At 38.6% G+C, this 21579-nt stretch overlaps 1 protein-coding gene across 2 annotated transcripts in view; it reads left to right on the forward strand.

Moving 5' to 3' along the window:
- The window catches only part of ATP10B (ATPase phospholipid transporting 10B (putative)), a 52491-nt gene extending 38929 nt beyond the window's left edge, over window positions 1-13562 (forward strand). For both annotated transcript variants that reach the window (XM_042826505.1, XM_042826504.1), the window contains 8 exons: window positions 2216-2528; window positions 3714-3790; window positions 4300-4425; window positions 5772-5972; window positions 7692-7772; window positions 7901-8005; window positions 8456-8643; window positions 11247-13562. In XM_042826505.1, coding sequence (XP_042682439.1) covers window positions 2216-2528; window positions 3714-3790; window positions 4300-4425; window positions 5772-5972; window positions 7692-7772; window positions 7901-8005; window positions 8456-8643; window positions 11247-11754 — 1599 coding nt within the window. In that variant the 3' untranslated portion in view covers window positions 11755-13562. The remainder of the gene's footprint in view (window positions 1-2215; window positions 2529-3713; window positions 3791-4299; window positions 4426-5771; window positions 5973-7691; window positions 7773-7900; window positions 8006-8455; window positions 8644-11246) is intronic.
- The last annotated feature ends 8017 nt before the right edge of the window (window positions 13563-21579 follow it).

Here is a 21579-nt window from a genome sequence, read left to right on the forward strand (position 1 = left end):
CATTTGTCATGCTTTCCTCCATTTTTTTCCCCACGGAAGATAGATTCCTAATCCAACTTTGATTTTTTCCATAAAGCTATTATGAGGATAATTAAATTTTAAAATACTGACTGTTTTTCTTATGATAGGCAATTGTATAGAACAGTTAGATGGCCTACTTTCTAGCTTCTTTTGTCTGCAGCTTGTAGCTCTCCAAAAAGGAATAAAATCCTATGCAAATGTCTCTCCCTTTTAATGTCACGGAAATAGGGAAACACACAAAGATGATATGGAATTAGGCGTGGAATGCATTCCTTGCTTCAATGTGTAATTTCATTTGATACGCGTATCTGCTTTAACGGAAGGCAGAATGAATATATTTAGGATGGAAATTAGAAGGTGGTTTCTGTCAGAGAAGGGATGCTGCAAGCAGCACCACCCCACCTCCAGGAAACAGTTACTTGTGCCCAGCTACAGCACCCAGCAGGGCCATCAGGCTGAGGCAGGTGCGTGCTGCATGCACCTAAGTGCTTGCATGAATATATGTGGTTCAAAATGAAGCCAAGGGTACAATTTCTGGGAAGCTTCCTGATAGCTGCAGTGGAGGAAAACAAAGATACAAGCAATGGTCCTTTCACAAAAGCCCGTTAATTCTCATAAAGTTAACTCTTAAACAAAATACCCATTGAAGTACAAAGCGTTTGATGGGGGTTAATAGAAGATGATAGCTGAAGTGGATTCAGGTGGAAAATACCACAGTGCTTCTTTATACCTATGGGTAATTTTCTACTACCAGAAGTTCATCTTTGTTCATGCCCAAGTTCTTCCCCTGCAGGATTCTGAATTCAAGAGGTTGAAATATTTTAGCATCTTTGCCTGTTTTTCATTTTGCTGTCTGAATCAATTTTGAGCACTGCATCAAGAAATCCGGTCTTTTCTGCTGTGCCAGATAATTTTACCCAATCTTTTCTAGTACTGAGGAAAATGTGAGGCTCGACAACAAGGGGAGACAATTGCAAGGGCAGCAGCTGGGGAACCACAGTGACAGTGGGAAAGGATAGACTTTCCAGCTCTAAGCCCAGCAGCTTATTGAAACTCTGGAAATTAGCCATCTTCCAGTAAGACGCAACACAAGCAGGCAGTTTGGAGGGATTCATTTAAAAATGAAAACCCCAGCAATCCTGGAATTTCCCATACAATTTTTGGTTTGCTCACAGAAGGATGATATCGCTTCAATATTTTTTTGAGATTTCAGTGTGCAGGCTAGATGTAGCTCTTTATTAGGTGTCAGAGGAACATTTGATTCCAGAACCTCCCACTGAAGTGTAATTTAAATCTTGCAAACATCCTACACAACTACCTTATGCAACACGAAGTGAAAATAACATTTCAGAACTGAATCATCATTCAATAAAGCTGACAAAAAGGTAGGAAAAGGAGTGATTAGCTCCTCAGGTATTTGGTACTGTGCCACGGAAGGAGGACTTTTAGCACTACCAGGCAGCAAAATCACTTTTAGATCATTGTGGTGTCTTTTGATAGTGGTGCACCAAATTGGGAGATCTGTAGGGGAGCGGTAGAAGTGCCCCCATCAATCGGTATGGAATGCGACATCCACTCAGGCTGTGTGTATGTGGAAAGAGGTTCTGATCCAAAATGAGGCAAATTTGCTAGTAGGGAAAGGCTTAGCCTGTATTTGAGGTACAGAACTGTGTAATACAAAGCTTTATTTCTGTCCCTTTGACTCAGACCTGATTTGTGACCTAGAAAAGGCCAAACTGTCAAAGTTACTAATTTTGAACAGCTGAACCTCTTGTTTCTCTGCCATCATTTATTTCTGACAGAAGCAAGAGCTGGACTATCTCAAATAATTCACATCAGAGCTTGTTCTAAAAAATCACCTTTAACAAAAAAAAATTTTTTCTTTCTGAGCTCTCAGCATTGCAAATAGAAATATGTCCTCCTGAAGGGAGCTTATTTTCTGTTTTGAAGTAATTTCTTCTTGTAGTTAACTACCTGATAAGATGTGCAGTGTTTTCACTGAAGGATTTAATGTCGTCACTGGAATAATCTCCAATCTGATGAATCAGTGCCTTTCTCAGCCAGTTTTCCCCAGTGTTCATCTGATAGGCTCCAACCCACTGGCACGATTATACAAACACACACTTTGTAAGGTGCTGTGCTGTGGAGGGAGATGGAGATAACTATTTCTAGCAACACTTCTGTTTTCTTACAGGAAACTTGCGAATCACTCTTGAATTTAACCTTGGAAGAAGTGAGGAAGAACTATGAGGTTGAAAAACCACGGAGGAAACTTTTTGGCTTTATCCCAACATCTTTACCAGCCTCTGAGACACCCAGCCCTGAATTTGGGCTGGTGATCGATGGAAGGACACTGGACATCATCCTGCAGGGAGGTCTGGAGGAGCAGTTCATGGAGCTGGCGCGGCTCTGCCACTCGGTGCTGTGCTGCCGTTCCACCCCGCTGCAGAAGAGCATTGTGGTCAAGCTGGTGCGGAGGCAGCTCAAAGTGATGACCCTGTCCATAGGTACCACTCTTTGGAATCTTACAGCAGAAAGAGGGAAGCGGGTTCTTTCTCTGTGTTATGAAAACGTGTGGAATGTGTACATTGCATGAGCTACTTCTAATTCCCCTTGGATAGACACAGTGGAAAACAAGTACTGAATAGTCTTTCCTGACCAATAAGCATATGGAAGTCCTCCTTTAGCTTTCAGTACAACCCCCATTTGAACAAGATGAAAGCACTCCATGTACCATAACTCCCAGTAGTCCCTTTCAAGCACAGCAGTGCAAACATATGTACACATTCCCCGTGGAATCCACTCACCTAGGGAAGCAAAGCAGTCAGAAATAGTTACTGTTTTCTGTTTTCACAAAGGCCTTCTCCTGTCAGATTTTCCCAGCTGGTGAAAATAGCATTATTCCCAGAGTAGCATTAAACACCGACTCCTTTGCTTTTTACCTTCAAATAATGTGAAATGTGTTGAGTTTCCTGCTCACTGTTGGTAAGAGATTCTGCTAAAATCCTTGCAGAATTGATTTTTATGACTTAAAACTAAAAAGTACATCTCTGTGGAACAACAAGGCGTATCAGAAAACGAAGAGCCTGGTATATATTAAATTTCTTGCTTTGCCTTCAGATTTCAAAATTTCAGCCTTCCACTTCATTTCATTTACTTTACCAGGTAACCTAATTCACAGTCTCCACATTGCAGGCAATCATTGCTGTTTCTTTCCATGGAAATTTGGTTATGTATTCAACATATTGCTGAAAGTTGTAAAGAGCAGAATAACTCCTGAAATAGGCTTGTTACATTGTCAATTGGAATAAAATTTGTCATATAATTCAAAAAGTTCAGTGAAATAGGGTGCTGCAAAGCACGTGGTTGAGCATATGGAGTTCACCAAGCAGAAATGTACAAAATAGTGCAGATGTAGATGGTGTCTGGGTGTCTGTGCCACCAGCCAAGCTGGTCCCAGTGCTAGGCTGAGGAGGATGTTCCAACCAAGATCAGAACCTAAAGGTCACAATTGTTTGATGCCGTATGTTACCTAGTGAAGATGCATGGTACAACGTAATAGCCTACATTTAACAGCACAGCTGTGGTTATTTTTTTGTTGTTGTTGTTTGTTTGTTCTTTTAGCTCTAGCATAGTCATGTTAAGCACCCTTTCTTGTGCCTTTATTGCTCACTTCTGTCTTCCCTTTCTAGGTGATGGTGCAAATGATGTAAGTATGATTCAAGCAGCTGATGTTGGAATTGGAATATCTGGCCAAGAAGGCATGCAGGTATCTGTTCAGTTTACTTCCTCTTCTCTTTTGTCAAATAGGTTCTTGCTCATTAATAAGTTTTATAGCAGCCCTGTATTCTGAGTACCACAGGCTGGCATTATTACTGTCATAAAAGAATATGCAGTCCATAATTGCGAGTCCAGATAAAAAAGAGAGTTTGAGCCAACAATTAGCATTCATGGAGAAATAAGTATTTGCTTATAAGCCTGGAAAATTAACAGATGCCTGTCCACTTTTAGGTTAGCATCTGGTCTGTGAACAGACTCTGCTAATAACATTTTCAGATTTTGCTGATTTTCAGTGTTTTCTGCCTCAGATTCTTTGCCACATATCCCCTTTCCTTCTTCTCATCAGATGGAGAGTTCTGCAGATAAAGAAATTTCTCAATTATTTTTATTACAATGTGCAATAGTAGAAAATTGTTTCGAAGTCCATATACAGAATCCATCTCGCTGGATGGGTGAAAAAGATAGATTGTTAAGTAACTTCTGTTCTCTTTAATGAAGGCTGTGATGGCTAGTGACTTTGCAATATCCCGATTCAAGCATCTCAAAAAACTGCTTCTCGTCCATGGACATTGGTGTTATGCTCGCTTGGCAAAGATGGTGATTTACTTTTTCTACAAAAATGTGGTAAGATGATTAAAATTCTGGAAGCTTTCATCCTAGCAATTGTTAATTAAAGGAGTGTTTTGTTTTTTGAAGACATTGCTCTCTCTTTTTTTTTTTTTATGAAGCTGCAATCTCTGCCTCTCCACTTTGCAGAAGTTTAGGGTTTGCTATTTCCATCTTAGTAATATACTGCATAAAGAATAGAGAAAAATATGGAATCTAAATATCTATTGAAGTAGCATTATTCCATGGGGAAAAAGGAACTCAAGGTTTTGTAATTCTATATAGCAGTTCAAGAAACTTTATTAATAATACCCATGAGTTTCAAAATAAAATTTGCATAAGGAGCAGCAGATTATTAGTGCTGGAATACAGAAGATGACTCTGCACTAAAAAACGATTGCCTGTGAAACCTGATTTTTTTGCATTTAATTTGATAGGAACCACTTGCAAGCAATGATGCAGTCATATCTGGCATTTTTATTAAAAATTTAATGTATATGCAAATTAATGGCGCATTGAAGAATAATGTAAAGTGGATAAAACTGACAGCAGTACAGTTTCTGCAAGACTGTGCAAACAACTCTATCTGACACAAAATGTACTCTCTGAGCATGAAAGACTATTTACTAAGAATTCAAAGCATCCATATTTTATTTTTTTTAATTTTGAATAAGGATTATGTCCTGGCAGTGTTAACACTTGTAATGGAAATGGAAAATTTTCTTTTTCCTAACTGGGCACCCTTTCTCAGTTCAAAAGAAATTGAAACGTGAAATAGCTCTCCAGACCAGGAAGCTGCTGTTCTATTATCTCCTTGGTACCATTAGGGAGCAGGAGGCCTTTGATTCCATACTGACAGCAAGCCTGTAAAAGGATTTTAAAGTCTGGCATTCATAGCTGTGAACAATTTGTTTAATTATTCTCTGATATTTTCTTTAAGAAACCTAACAGCTTTTATAAAACTGTATCACAGTGGGTCAGTGTGAAGCAGTCCCTTGAGATATGCTGCTTTATGGAACAACACACAGAGATGTCTACTGAAAGCACCTTTAACTAAAATAAAGTATTCTTTGGAAACTGTTAACAACCAATGTGCTGCATAAGCTTCTTTGATGGGACTATGGGAGGTGTAAACTACCTGTGTATTGCAAACTAAAGGGTCCACATGAGCTTTCAGAGTAGGGAATAATGAGGTGGGAGGGGGAGAAGAGCATAAAGGAGAAGCCACAAGAAATGTGTATCTCTACTGCCTTCACAACCCAAAGAGAAAGCACATCAGCATGAAGGGGTGTGCTTTTGCACAAACGAAGAGCAACAGTTCAGCCTGTAACAGAGCATTGGGTTTGTACTTTCTTCTCCAACAGAGCTACGTCAACCTGCTCTTCTGGTACCAGTTCTTCTGCGGGTTCTCAGGCAACACAATGATAGATTATTGGCAGATGATTTTTTTCAATCTTTTCTTCACCTCGTTGCCCCCTCTGGTCTTTGGAGTTCTGGATAGAGATGTTTCTGCAGAAACACTACTGAGCTTGCCTGAGTTGTACAAGAATGGGCAGAATTCAGAGGTATGTCTTGATTCCTGAATAACTGCTTGGTAAGCCAGAAGACAACAGTGTTTTTGGTTTTGTGGAAAGGGAGGGAAGAGTTTCAGACTCAACTGGAACCAAATTATCTATTTATATATTCTATTTTACTGGTATCCACAAAAAGAAAGGTCAGTTGTAACTATCGGAAGAGCTCCTAGGGAATATACAACTGAAGTTCCGTCTTGGGAGTAAGTTGGTTACTTGTTCATGGTTGGAATATGTAAATGAAAAGGTTTATTCTGCCATTAAATGTATTGAGCAATCTGATTTGGTACCAGTTTGCTGCATTGTAATAAATAAAGTGATATACTAGTGAATCAGACCTGTATTTGTTGTTTCTGATGTGAAGAAAAGATGATGGAGCAAATATATGTGTGTGTATTGTATATAAACACACCATATATAGAAAAAAAAATCCAAATGACAAAAAAAAAAACCAAGTGATTGAAAGAGAAATATAACAAATGTAGCTTGAAATAGTTTGGCTGGTTCCTGATTAAACTCTGCTGAGATTTAGTGTTTTAAACAGTCTCAATGTACAGAAAAAAATTGTCTTTAAAAGACTGCAGCACACTGAAAGGAAATGTAAATGTTTAAATCAATGAACAGCTAGACTTTTATTTTCTACTCTTGCATTCAGAAACAGACCTGAATATATAAAGGTTTATGTCAGAGTTAGGTGTTCAGGTTGTCCCAATCCAAAGGTGTTCCATTTGTTTACTACTTTTACTTTAAACTGTCAGAAATGGTAATGCTCAGAAAATATACATGTAAGATTATGTTAAGTTTTTTCCTCATATTGTCTGTCAGGTTTAGAAAACTGGCCTGATCTCTATATATTGTGACAATGCATATATTTATATATGTGCATGTGTGAGAGTTTGTATATACAGTAAAATATATTCCAAAATTGTCTTAATATTTTCAATTTAAAATTATAAAAATGGGCAAAATTTGATGTGTTCTTTGTTTTAGATCACAAAATTGCAGGATAATTAGGAACTCTTCCTATCATTTCTTCTCATAGTAGTTGCTTTCCTTATCACGGACTGTATTTTTTATCACTGACTGGGGTTCACATCATGTTTAGTAATGTTTTGAAAAATCTAGTCAAGGGTGTGCAGAATATGGTGATTTTTGTAGGACTTTCCTTCTTAAGAGTTCTTGAACCTCACATATGTCATTATGAAGAGATCATTATTTCTAATTTGATGTTGTCTGCCTTGAAACAGTAGGACCTTTCCTTCTGTCACTCCTAGAATGTTTGTGACACCACCGGTCTCTAGATAAATTTAAATACATCTTGCAGTCAAATTAAGATGGTGCAAAATACATGCATCAAGGGAAGGATCCTTAAAACAAATTAACTTCATCCAACTGTACAGGAAGAGCTGTTTTTAAAAAGAATTTGAGGAATGGGATCCTGTGGGGAAGGATGGAAGCAGAGATTGTATTCCACTTTACAACCCCTAGCTGACTGGCTAATCTTCCCAGTAATCTTACTGTCTAGTTAACAAAGAGAAAATGTCTGTTCAGGGATAAGTCTTAGCTCTAAATCACCTGTTCAAGAGGCATTTGCTCATGAAGAGAGGCCAGTTAGCTATAATGAGTAGCTGAGCAGAAGAAAAACAAATGTCTGCAGGATAGATCAGAAATGTGTGTACCATCATAATGACTGTTGTCTGTAAACTCCTACAGATATACAAGCTGTCGACTTTTATTATTACAATGTTGGATGCCTTCTATCAAAGCCTCGTTTGCTTCTTTGTCCCCTATTTGGTAAGTACAAGGGTCATTCATATCCTCAGTCTCCAATCTTCTGTGAAAAATAGAAAAGAAAAAAAAGAAAAGAAAAACTATCTTCTAAAAAGTCAAGGTTCAACACAATCTACTTACTTGTTTTCTAGGCATACAAGGATTCCGACATCGATGTGTTTTCCTTTGGAAACCCCATCAATACTGTTTCCCTCCTGACCATCCTCTTGCACCAGGCTCTAGAAATGAAAACATGGGTATGTGTTTGGCCTGTCCTATCCACATTATACTAAATAATATTTTGTATAGACAAAGAGTTTTCTTTCAGAGTCTTTTACATTAATTTTGCTTCACAAAAAGAAAATAACATATGCAGTGAGACTTCACAATATGTCAGAATTTATTATTAGCCTCAGGGTAATAGCTTTGTAAGTGCAGAAACAAAATGCACTTCTGCTTTGCTTTTGGACTGGACAGTACACCACTTTTATGTATTTCAGTAACATGAGCAAAACACATTACTTCAAGAACTGTAACAGTTGTCACTATTGTCTCATAAGTCAATTTCCAGGCATTTGGCCTGCACTCTTCAAGAGGATGGATCTATTGGGTACCTGCTTTCTAGTCTTTTTTTGTGTACTGTCTTGTACTAAGAGTCAGTGTCTCAAATGTATTATGGTTATTTTATGGTCATTTTATTCTTACAGACACTGTTCCACTGGATCACCATAATTGGGAGTGTGGTAATTTACTTCGTCTTCTCTCTGATCTACAATGCTGTGTGCATGGCCTGCAACCCTCCCACCGACTCCTACTGGATAATGGAGAAACAGCTTTCAGAGCCCACTTTCTATTTAGTATGTCTTATCACTCCAGCCATCGCACTCTTGCCAAGGTTTGAGCAAAGCACTCTTCTCAGTTTTCATTTTGTGAATTTGTAGGCGTTTGAGTGAAATAACAATAAGAATGCCTATGGATAGGAGATATGTGAGGCACACGTGTTGTGCAGAGATAGGCTGTTGATCTGGAAGTCAGAAACTTGGGTTCAACTTTCTGGTTCACGAATCATTAATTTATTCAGTCTTATAACCCTAGATAAGTCACTTACTGCCTTCATTTTCCCATCAGAAAAACCTTCCTTTCTGGGTGCTTCAAAGCTTACTGGTACAAATCCTTTATATAATTGTTCATTATGAAAAACACAATGTAGTAGAGCAGATGAAGGCTAGAAAACAAGTCTTTGAAATGTTCCTATGTGCTTTGAAAGTTACAGAACATATTCTGTCGCTTCTGTACATTATAGTGCATCAGTAAGCCAAGTTTCCATATCAAATACTTTTCTACATCCAATGCAGAGTCTTAGTTTTATTCTGTGACTAGTCAGGTAGGTAGTGATAACTGCAATTGAATTTAAATGATATTTGGAGGAAGATTAACTGTTTTGATAGTTTCCAGGGAAAAGCTGGCTTGAAAACCTGCTCCCATATATGTATATGGTAACTTTACTATTTTTAATGCTAAATACCCTAATCATTCTTTAAGGTATGTTTTGTCTGAGCTGTGCCACTTTTCACATCTAAAATTTAAATTTAAAACTTAAATTTAAAATTTAAAAATTTTATTTCTGCTTAGACAATTGAAGTAATGGATCTGTTTGACTGACTTGCTAGTATTGTTCTTGTACTAATTGTCATGAAGTAGCTCAGTATGCTGGAATTGGAAGAATCAAGAAAACATTTTTAGCACTTGTTTTTAATGCTATGAAGAATTAAAATTTGAATACTAACTTTGTCTTAAAGAAGCTCTCTGAGGAAAAATCATATTTCTCTTCAAATTAATTTTATTTCCCCAGCCGTTGTGATTTTGTGTTATGTTATATAACTTAAGGTCAGGATAAACAACACATAGTTCAGTGAGGTCTTCTGTCTTCTAGGCAGAGCGTCATTTTCCAGACTTTCTTTTCCTGTGTGATTTTTGTCTTCCTATAAGACCACATTCACAGTGTCATTTTTGATCCTGGGCTTTCTGCTCAGGTCTGCATCAAATGCATTGTTAAGAATTTAAGAATCCATATTGAGAATTCAGCAAGGTTAGGAGTGTTAGTTCCTCAGCAGAATACTGAGCCTAAAGATGTTTATCTTGTTTTCTTCGGAGTTGGAAAATTGCTGTTCCATCATGTAGATACCTAAGATTATTTTCTGTAGGGTCCTCAGTTCATAGAATCTCCGGATTCTGCTACAACTTGGCTGTGTCAGCATATTGCACTATATCTCACTCTGCAGGGCTGTGAGAAGGGCAACAGCAAGCAGAGTCTGTTGGTGGGATGTCCTTCTACCCAGTCTGCCATCAACTTACACAGAAGACACAGAGAACAGCTTGAGAGCAAGGATGGAGCAAAATGCGGTCCATTTCTTGTGGGGTTGGGTTCTCTATAGTTGTTCTCTTAGCTGCCCAGCTGTAACTAGCAACTGCACAGCTCTGAAAGGGTATGAGCCTGGCCATGGGCATGGCTAATACAGACTTTATATAAGGAAGAAGTTCCTTCTTTACAATAAGGGCAGAGAGGCACTGGCACAGGTTGCCTGGAGAGCTGGTGGTCTCTGCAGACCCACAAGATCAGGCTGGAGGAGCTCTGAGCACTTAGTTGAGCCATAGGTGTCCCTGATCATTGCAGGGAAGTTGGACTAGATGGCCTTTAAAGATTGCTTCCAACTCAATTCTATTATTCTATGTATTTTTGTATTTCCTATTTATGAGAGAGGAATGATAATCCATTGCTTTAAGAGCCCTTTCTGTACTCAGTCTGATTTGCTGGCATTTTTAACATTGTACGCTTATTTACGCATATATTTAGCAGCCAGATGCAAGAGTGACACCTTCATTAATGCAATTTCAAAGAGCTCTGATGTTTGCTGTAAAATCTGTATAAAGGTCACGTATGTAAAGGTCAAACCCTACTAGAAATGTTGTTTTGAGAGAGGCTTTGTTTTTCAGATAAGACTGTCATGATGTGCAGAGGTGTGTGTACTCTCACTGCACACAATATACAGCAATACAAGTTCTCTGTCCTGCATGGCAAGTAGGACACAGTGTTTTTACTGCTTCCTGAGCAAATGCACAAGCTGATGTTAAATTTCTGGTTTTATGTTTTCTATCAATTTAAGGTTCTTTCTTTAGCCTGTTTTTGTAGTGTACAAAAGCTCCACAAATACTGAATCTCTTAGCGAGCTTCTGTGTATCATTCTTGCACTATTCAGTGATCAAATGGTTCTATTATCATGTATTTAGTATTCATATGCTTGCAGTTGACTCCATACAGGTGAAGATAAGTGTACAGTTGCATTAATATCCAGAAGCCCTCTTTCAACTACCAGGTATAAGATGTCTATCAGAGGCCTGAAGGGCATTGGAAAATTAGCAACAGGATTTGTGTTATATAATGCAGACTATGGGAGGAACCCACTGCTAAGACAATCCATTCTCTTCCTCTTTCATTAGGTACTTTATTTTTGCTCTTCGAGGAACCTTTGGAGCATCACTGCTTCTGAAAGCTCAACAGTTGGATAAACTTCCTAAAGGGCAGCGGGACTGTGAGATCCAGAAACTGAGGTCAAGAAAGCAAACTACTTCTGATGCACCTGTAGCGTCACCAGCACCCAATGAGGATCTTGACCAACGCAACAGCCACTTTTGTTTTTCACCATTTTTACATCCAGTAGCAGCATCTGTACCTCCGGTGGACGCAGGAAGTCAGGGACTTTTGGCCTCTGAGGTGAATCCTCTGCGGAAATGGGCACTTGAGGAAGGATACTATTTCTTTAACAGGTGGGCAGAGGAAGAATCTACTGCTACAGACTCTTCCTCAGGACCTCTCTCTGGCTGTTACCCCCTAGTATCCAGTGGGATAGCATCTCCTGTACAGGACAGTGGCAAACTAACTAAAGGAAGAGCTAAGAATTTTAATTGTGGAAGCCATCGGCGATCTGTCAGTGCAGTGACACTTTGAAGATGCATTCAGAAATGAGATTCCTTTTCTGGACATGGTATCTCTGCTCTGCAGTGCAATTGGAGAAAGATAGCATCGGGAAAATAAAAATTGCACTTATACTGAATCATAATGCTCACTACAAAAGGAGAGAGAGGTGTGGATTTACAAACTCGCTGGAGTAGTGCAATAGGATTTCTAATATTCGGCTTCTCTTTATCTCAGATATCACTGGAGATGACTTCTTGATCTTCCTAGTATTGTGTCATTTGAGAACAACTACGTGATCATTAAGCAATTGCTGAGAAAGCTACAATTTCTTTCTTTCTACCAGGAATATTTTTCTTTCACGATACCAGTGAATAACTGCACTAGTGATGTGTCCCATGTTGGAGTAATGGAAAGAAAATCCATTCAACATTAAGCAAGTCTTAGAGTAGCACACCCTACTTTAAACTTTCTAGAAAAGTCTTAGACATTTCTAGCTTAAACATTACACTTCTAGCAGGAAAAAAAAAAAAGTCTCCTGGTGCTGCAGAATCACAGCATCTGAAAGATACTAGAGAATGTTCAATTTTTAACATGTAGACTTCATATACCTTACAATACCAGGTCTACTGTGCTTCCCCTGCACAGTAAACTGTGTTTTGTGCAGGCACTGGTTTTACCTGAGGCTTTTAAGAAAAGGAGAAAGCAGTTTATGAAATGGAAGAATGTGAATACAGAACTGCAAGAACTGACAGCATAACTCAACGATAAATGGAGTCTACTTCTTCATATCTGCAGAAGTAGACAGACATAACAAGTCTAATTCAAAGATTTATGTTCCAGAATGTTAAAATTCTCCCTGCTTTTTCACCTGGAAATCATTTTGTTCCTTTAATTCCCTGTCTTATCTTATATTGCTGCTGCATTCAATCAAGTATAAATTATGTTTTTCCCCTCACTTGCTTACATTCAGTAGTTGATGGAGATACTAATGACAAAGATTTTGACATGTAATATATGAAGGTTCACTAACCACATTGCAACACATGGTATAAAATGACCAAGATACGCATAATATGTCCCTCCTTTTTGTTATCTCTGGGCAACAAGATGCAAGGAATTAAAAAACAAAATGTCACCTTCATCACTACCTATTGCAATGCAATTAAAGGTGACTTTGGTATTTCTTATAGAAATGTTGACTGCAAGGACCATTTCCCAATTTTTCTTCACAATGTGGGGTGAAATCTTAATCATGTTTTAAACTCAAAGCCGTCTGTGCTTCTGTGAATCTATCAGTGTTTCTGATTTAAGCATGTTTTTAGCTTTATATATATAGGTTATTTTAGCTATTTGCCACCAATCATAATGTGTGAAGTCTGTTTAATAGCCTCTATAGCAAACAGTAATTCATCCTCTGTGTGTTACAGTACTGTAACTAGAGTCCCCAAGATGTTACTTTAATGCAACTCAGGCAAGACTGAGCAGCATATCTGCCACTGGGATTTCTGGTAGCCAGAGCAAGAGCACGGATAGCACTGTAATTGATAAAGTATTAATTGTCAGCTGTAAAGCAATTTAGAAGAAGATTTTTGCATGATGTACAAATGAAGGGAATTAGGCATAGCTGAGATTATTGTTAATGGGGTGTGAGATTGCTCAGATGTTTGCTCACTAGCTGGTAATGAACCTTGGGTGACAAGACTTAAGATCAAGCCTACAGTTCACAGCTGTGTTTTTACATGAAATGGTCCGTTTACTTAAAGGTGACAATTTCTTGTTATATATTTTATTACAAAATGTGAATTTTTTTACAGTAATAAAATGTAACGTGGTCATGACTTTGTGTGTTGTTGGGAGTGAGACTAACACAGAAACAGAGGGAAGAGTAGTTTTGCTGCTGTACTCAGGAGAGGCGTGTTTTCAGAGATAGCTCCTCTATCTACTAGGCCTTGCTGTAGGTGTGCTTGTCATAAAGCAAGGGGACTGGGCACATGTGGAAATGATCCATGGGCAGACAGCTTATACTTAACAAAATCTGAAGGACCTGTGAAGATTCTGGAAATCAAAGCTGAGAAGTTCATTTTTTGACGGTGTTTCTGCAAAATAATTCTGCCATGCATTTTTCCTGGACAACTTGGCTTACATTCAGAAACAGCATATTGTTCCTCAATACTGTTTCCTCTAGAAAGAATGGGAAGCAAGAACTGCTAATGATCTCTGTCAAAACAGTCCCTAAAAGCTCTAGAATCACAGAATCACAGAACTGTAGGGGTTGGAAGGGACCTCCAGAGATCATCAAGTCCAACCCCCCTGCCAAAGAAGGTTCCCTACACCTGGTTGCACAGGTAGGCATCCAGGCAGGTCTTGAACATCTCCAGAGAAGGAGACTCCACCACCTCCCTGGGCAGCCTGTCCCAGTGCTCCGTCACCTCCCTGTAAAGTGAATGATGAATGATTGATGAATGATAAATACTGTAAAGTGAATGATGAATGATAGAATGATGAAGTCCATGCTAAGTGAAGTAATGAACAAAGTGGAAGCTCCTCTAACTAGCTTCCAGGTTGTAGCCAAAAACAGTTACTTCAGTCAAAAGACAGAAAGGAGCAAAATTTGCACGGATGCCTTGAATAATTCTATGGATGGATCTACAGCCTGTTAATTTTGTTGTGTGGTAGATGACAACAAATTGGTCCAATGGGGTAATTCACTCAGAGTCTGCAACACGGAGGAAAAGTAATGCTGGTTCCCAAGGAGGCAGAAAGGTAAAACAACCAAAAATAAAAGGGGCATCAGGAAATATCAGGGAAGACCAGACCTGGCCTCTGCATCCCAACTGACTCCACAGCTGTATAAAGCTCTCTCCAAATACATCTCCTGTTGGGTGACAATGCTACCAGTCCTCCTCTGAAGCAGGTACTGCCCATAGTTCAGAACCTGTGCTCACTGCTAAATAGCTGATCTCTCCTATGCTCCTGGGTAAGCAGTGATCATGAACTCTCTTTTATTAGAAAGGCAGTGGACAGGTACTTCCCTTTGATCAAGAGATAAATCATTCCTTTTACAGAATAGGCTCTGGATTTAAAGCCTTTTTTTTTTTTTTTTTTTTTTTTTTCTTCCCAGTTAACACAAGCCTACCATGAGAAAACAAAGCCCTCTAACGTGTAGTTTGCAGAAGGGATATATGTTTACTAAATGTGTTCTTTAGGCCTAGCTGGTCTTTCAAGATAGCTTTTTATTTCAAGATGTATTTAGTAATACTGTCAGGATTTAAGTTCTGTTAGTTTTACATGAACTCAACACAGCAGGTGTCTCACGTTTTAATACATGTTCTTTTGATAGTGTTGCATGTACTTGGACTATAAAATCATTGGTTTTTGTGAAGTCACTGCATGTTTTTCTTACAGTCATATTATTGTAATAATGATACTGCATAAGCAACAGTGCTGTGAGCTGTACATAGTTCTACCTACATGGCAAACTGGAGGAGATGTCTCACGCATAGCCGGAGAGGAGCTGATACACCAAGAAAATCGGTTGAATAACAGATGTGATTCCATGCTGCTTGCAGTGGCCAGTGAAGAGCCATCCATCGTGTTCTCACAGAGGTGAGTTGTGAGTTGTTCGCTTGTTTTAATACAAGGAGCAGGAAATCCGTATGCATATATACACTTTGTTCATGCCTGCCTTAGCATCACAATCTGAATATACGCGCCTCTACAGCTGAAATCTGTTTGGTATCAGCAGTAACTCTTTCAGTCTAAAATTCAGAATTAGTCAGGTGGGATAGGAGGAAGAATCCAGTTTGTCCTCTTTTAATTCTCAGAACAATAAAAAAGAAAAAAAAATTAAAAGGGCTTTTAGATTATCTAGAGAGAGGCATTTATAATGCTGCAGAACAACAACAACAAAAAAAGACATTTTTCCCACGGACAAATTGCATATATCTTGCCACACTGTTGGCTGATGTTGCACTGTTCAATTCATTTGTTTGATTGCAGTTCAAGGTGATGTGCGGAACTATTTGCATCAGGGTGAGTGCAGGCAGGATGTTTTAGGTGCGTTATTAGGTGCTTGCGAGCAGCACTGATGAGTAAAAACATAAATGCAGAAACAAGAGATGCTTGAAGTTAATGATCCCAGAGGGTGGGACTTGGAGAGCTGACCAAATAGCACTGAAGATCTGTGAAGTACTTTTGACATTGGCAGTGATTGGAGCTTGCTGCAATTATCAGGACATGTGACCACCATGAACAGAGCTGCCCGGCTCTTATAATGTAACATCTGATAATTTGCAGCTACTTAAACAAGAATAAATCTGAATACAGAGTATGAAGAGTTTATTTTTCCAAGAATAGCAGAGAGGTAACTGTTGCCTGAGGGCATTGAAGGCAGTGGTTATTCACCTTTCCTTGTGCAGCTACTGAAGTATTCTCCCACCTCCACAGCCTGTCGGTATGGCAGTTTTGACAGTTTACACGTTATAGTAGCTCAGGCCATGGCATAGTCATGAATTCCACCCCGGTGAGCTCCTTTCAATGGGCTGCACCATGCCAAGTCCTGCCATTGCCTGTGCAGCACCTGTCAGCATCTTAAGAAACTCAAATGGAAATAAGGTATTATTTCAGAACCCTGAGAAAAAAAATATTGAAATAAGTAGCCAGTATGTTGAAAGGTAAATACAAACACAGCTGGTGCTTTTCTTTTGTGTACTGGCATTTCTCCCTTTGTACTGTCATTCTATTTAACCTCAAGCTGACTGGCGAAACTCCTCTAGCATTATTGGTTTTATTCAAGAAGCAAAAATGCGAATCAGCAGGATGCAGACAGGTCAACAGAGCTCATTTAAAATCATCTGGATTCAACTGCAATTTTATTAGAGCCCATCTTGTTTTGTTGATAGTTTACTTCTACTTTTGGCAGGAAGAATAAATGTCTGTTTGTGTTTGATGTGAATGGTTCCTCATTCACAATGTTTTTGCAGCTTATGGCCAGTAAAGTCATGTTCTAAGTCAACATCCAAATACGAGAGCAGATTCTTCATTTTCTTGTTGTGTACATCGGGCAGAACAGGAGATGGGCTCATAAGTACCAAGATCAGGAAAGATTAATGATAAAGGAGGAACATAAACTTGTCTACGGCCTTCAGCATATTCACAAAGTCCTTAAACCATTTTCAGGCATCTTTCAGTGGTTTCTCTTGTCTTGAAATGTCTGTCTAGAGTGTTTTAAGAGTAAAATGAATAAAGTATGCATCTACATGTGCTTAATTAAGTAGAGAGAACTGTGAAGAATGAACTCAGACATGTAGCAGGCTAAAATGTTTCTGCTTTTAATCTTGTTTTGCGAGGAGGTAATGCTGTAAAACTTCAAATGTGACCTTACAGAAATTTTGAACATATATATATTATGGAAATTTGTTCTTAAAATTTTTTGCTCTGTTTCATAACGTTGAGCTTTACAACAAGCAAGGAATATAGCCCAGAGATATCACAGAGCCAGAACTGTCCTTGCAGTTGATAACTCTTAGATTAAAAATAGAAGGGTAGACCTGGCACTGAGGGACATGGTTAGTGGGCATGAAGGGGTTGGGCGGAAGACCTTAGCGGTCTTTTCCAACCTTTATAATTCAGTGATGCCATGATTCCAGCAGATGCCAAATAAAAGTTTAAAATCCTAATACTGATTTGGAAAGACACTTATTTAAAAGGAGACTTGGACAATGCGTCCATTTGATTTGCGTTCATTTTTGCAGTTTCTTGAGGCTACTCCACATAAGTGGTTAGTTGGGATCCCACAGAAATGTAGGAAAGCAGAGCATCTCAGGAGAGGATGTAATCTCTTTGCACTAAGGAGATACAATCTACATCAGTTATTTGTCTATCCAAGCCCTCATTTAAAAATAAATAAATAAAAAGACTGTAAGAAATGAGATTTAATCTACATTGGGGCTTCCTTGAAGAGATCAAAAGAAAGCTTTTCTATATTTCCACTGTATGGAATAATGGTAGGGATCCAGACTTCACATGCTATGATAAATGAGAAGACTTCCATGGTGTTCAAAGCATTATCACAATCCATTTCATACCTCATCTGTTATTATAAGCATAAAATGTGCAAATGTTCTCCACTGCTGTAAATGTCAGCATGCTAGGGGCAAATGCTTTGATTTTCTATCAGCAAATAATGTTAAATTATATAGTATTTAATCATGCTTAGTGAGAGTGATGAACTTTAAAGAATGAATTTCTTTCAAATCACTCCATCTTCAGTTCTCCTGGAAATGGACATCATCATTTATAAAACACTGAAGTTAACTTCCTAGCCTGAAGGTTTTGTGATGGCTCAAGGCTGATGGCAGTACTAAAATACAAAACCATTTAGATATCAAAATTGTTTTGACTGAGGCAATCAGGTATTTGAGTAGGGAATTTTAAAGTTAACTTTGAAAATCAGAACTCTCATATAAAATGCAAAATAATTCTGTTTTCATTAAGGACAATGAATTTAATTGCATTTAAAGAAGAATTTGCATTACCTAGTATGACACAATCTCAAAACCATAATTGCTAAATAAAGCTGTAACATTTACCAGGCCAGATTGTAAGTGGTTGTAAGGTAGGAGTGTTCCACTGGAGTAACTGGATGGCTGTGGCTTTCTGTCACCTACACTCTCCACCTGTCCTTTCTGAAAGTAAAAGTGCCAGAAAAGGTATGGATGCAGTATATGGAGGAGACTTTTACTTGGGAGTAAGGGAATATAAATCCTCAAATCCCAAAGCCACAGTGAAAGGCAATGCTGCTAGTATCTTAGCAACAGGAAGAACTAGAAGATGAACCATACAGGGAAATCAGCTACAGAACATCTTTAAGAGCTGTCTCTGGTATATATTTATTATATGATTTTTCTGAAACCAGATCTCTACCCACATCATATGAAAATGCAGGACTTTTTTTGGTGTGACCCTTTGCTTATGGTTTCTGCTGATGGGAGCTATGCTTTTATATTTGGATCAGTAATCACGTGGCTATTAGAACAATTTTATAGGCAACTAAAAAGAAAGCAAGCATCTCATAACGATCATTGTGGTAAATGTCACAACTTTTATTATGGTGCAGAATTAACTGGAGACCAGTTTTCCATACAAGACTTTTGGCGTAACAAACACAAAAATTTTGAAGCAAAATGGAATTTAGAGAGTTTAGTCAAATACTAGAATAATATGTTCACATAAATATCAATACACTAAAGATTCAGAATCAATTTGTTGCTCTTTTATTGTAAAAATGTCAATACCTATTGCTTCCTATGATGCCTATCATCATAAAAATTCATGACAATGACCACAAACATCAAAAGTTTGAAATCCATTTTGTTGGAAATGTGTTCTTAGATATGCTTTGCTTGTTACATACAACAGTGTTTTATTTCTCTGGAAATGTATAGACACCAGAGAAAAAGCAGGTAAAGCTCAAGTTAGTTGGGTTTGATAAAAACCAGATAGTGAGTGTCAAAGGTTTATCAGCAAACCACTGTTTTGCAATTTATTTTTTTTAATCTATGCTGTGTGGTAGATAATGAAAATCTTTCTAAATGGTGATAAGGGATAGGAAATTATTCTGAATCCCCTAAATGCTAAGATTTAAGAAATATTTTGTCTGCTTAATACTATTTACCCAGCTCTAATCAATTGCCTGTCAGCGTCAAAAAGATTCTTTCAGCTCACAAAAGGCAAAACATAGAATTTACTACAAAAGTAGTGCTATTATTGCACATGGTTCTTTGTTAAGCCAGTAATAATTCAACTCTGCTAAATAATCAGATATTCAGGAAGAGGAAAGAGAATAATTCCTCTGTATTTCTGTGAAAAGAAACTGTACATAAGTGGTTTTAAAAAAACTTCAGCAAGACTTGAGTTTAATATATGGAAACTGCCTGCCACAACAGTAAGGTCTTACTAGGTTTTGTTATCTGCTTATGTCCTTCCCCAGACCTTTTGAGCCCTTTTGTTTTGTTACCTGACTCACAGCAGACTCAAAGAATGTTTTAATCACTATCCCAAGGTTAAGGAGGAATTGCCTATCTGCACAGGATTCCCTAAGCCAGTCCCTAGTGATGCTCTTTCCCCAGAGCAGAGTTCCCCAGATTGGAATTGCAGGAGCCAGCAGTACAATGGATAACATGCTGCTGAAACAGAAAGAAAACAAGTTATGGAACAATATATATTTTTCCAGACCTAACTGTGAAACAGATGGCATAATAGTCTCTGCCCTCTGCTTCAGGGCTTAAGAAGGGACAAACAGCCCTTCCCCTGGTTCATGAGACTGCACAGAACATGAGGTGGCGTTCAGTAACCTCTCTATGTAGTTCATGTTAAACAGTACTCAACAAAAGCAAAACAAAAGCAAAACACACAAATAACAATGCAGAGGTGGTCCCACTACCCCCATGTGGGTCTGCCGCTGGGAAACCCTTGTTTTGGAAAACAAACGTGTTGCTTTGGGGTTCTTTGGTTGCTCAGGATGCTGGCAGAGAATCTATTGCAGACTGCAGTTCCCAGCATTGCGCTTCCAGTTTGTAAGTGGAATAATCATCCTCAGCCTTACCTTGCGCAAACCGGCTTTATATCATCATATTGGCTAAAGTAGGGGAGACAGGAAGGAGTAGAACAAGTTGGTGTGAAATGTAGGGAGGATCCAGGTGAGTTTTTTCAGTAGAAATCCCTACCATGGTATGGTGGCACCTTGTCAGAGCTAACAATGAGCATCTGAAAGGGAAAGCTGAACAGACTCGCAAAGTGTGAGTTTTAAACACTTTTAATTTCAGTTGTTAACTAAACTGGAATGAACTGCTTGTAGAAGTAGAAATATTTATCATCAGTGCTTTATGTTCTGCCACTCTAGCAGCTAACATTCGGATTCTTTAAGTATTGCCAGTCAATATTAACGAGACACTAAATACTCACACTGCAACTGTCCATTAGACAAATTAACTAGTTTATTGTCTTAACAGTCATTTGATAAGCATAGCTTTGAACAACTTCTTCGAGAAGATTTCTTGATTATACCCTGTGAGTATGTTCTGGAGAGGCAAGTGACAGCTGTCCTTTCTGGTTTGGAAACAATCACATTAGGCTGGCTGCTACCAGGCAGTGCTGCTCAGAGGAGAAGCCTATGCTACACTATAGCAGATGATGCCTCGATCCCTTTTTTTGAACTGTGAGGCAAAGATTGACAGGAGAAATTAATAGGAGAGAGAAGTGCTCTGCTAATACCTGGAGACCCATTAATAGTAGAGAGTGAGCTGCTCGGTATTACCTGAGATGTGCTTAATATAGAAAGCAGTCTTCATTTTAAATAATTCCCCTTGAGCTTCTGCTCAAGGCAACAGGCAAGCAGACAAGGTGCAGTTCAATCTTGCGTGCTGATGTGGCACAGCTGGAAATGTCCCTCTCCTCCAGGGAGACCTCAAGAACTCTCTTTGTCAGGCACTGAGGGAGCAGGCTTTTGGGTTGAGAATCCCAGCCCTGTCCTGCAAGGTGCAAAAGGTCATTTTTTTCTGGATCTGGTTATGTAAGGTTATGCCATTAATTGTGCATTTTCACTGTAAAGTAATGAGACATATTACTCATTCTTTTTAGCTCTAAGTGCCATTATTCAGTTTGCTTTTCAGTTGGGTGACCTCCTCCAGACTTCTGCTGTTCTGACACACCACAAACAGATTTTAGCAGTTCACTTGGGAACAACCCCAGACTCTCCTGGAAGGGAATTCTCTCCAGGCAGCAGGATGGGGAGCAGCAGTACTTCACCTCATGCAGAAGCTAACAACAAACAAAAGTGCGTATTGAGCACACAGT

This window comes from Centrocercus urophasianus, unplaced genomic scaffold, assembly GCF_019232065.1.
Source record: "Centrocercus urophasianus isolate 14NV4802_14NV808 unplaced genomic scaffold, USGS_Curo_1.0 seq_26, whole genome shotgun sequence".
Lineage (NCBI taxonomy): Eukaryota > Metazoa > Chordata > Aves > Galliformes > Phasianidae > Centrocercus > Centrocercus urophasianus.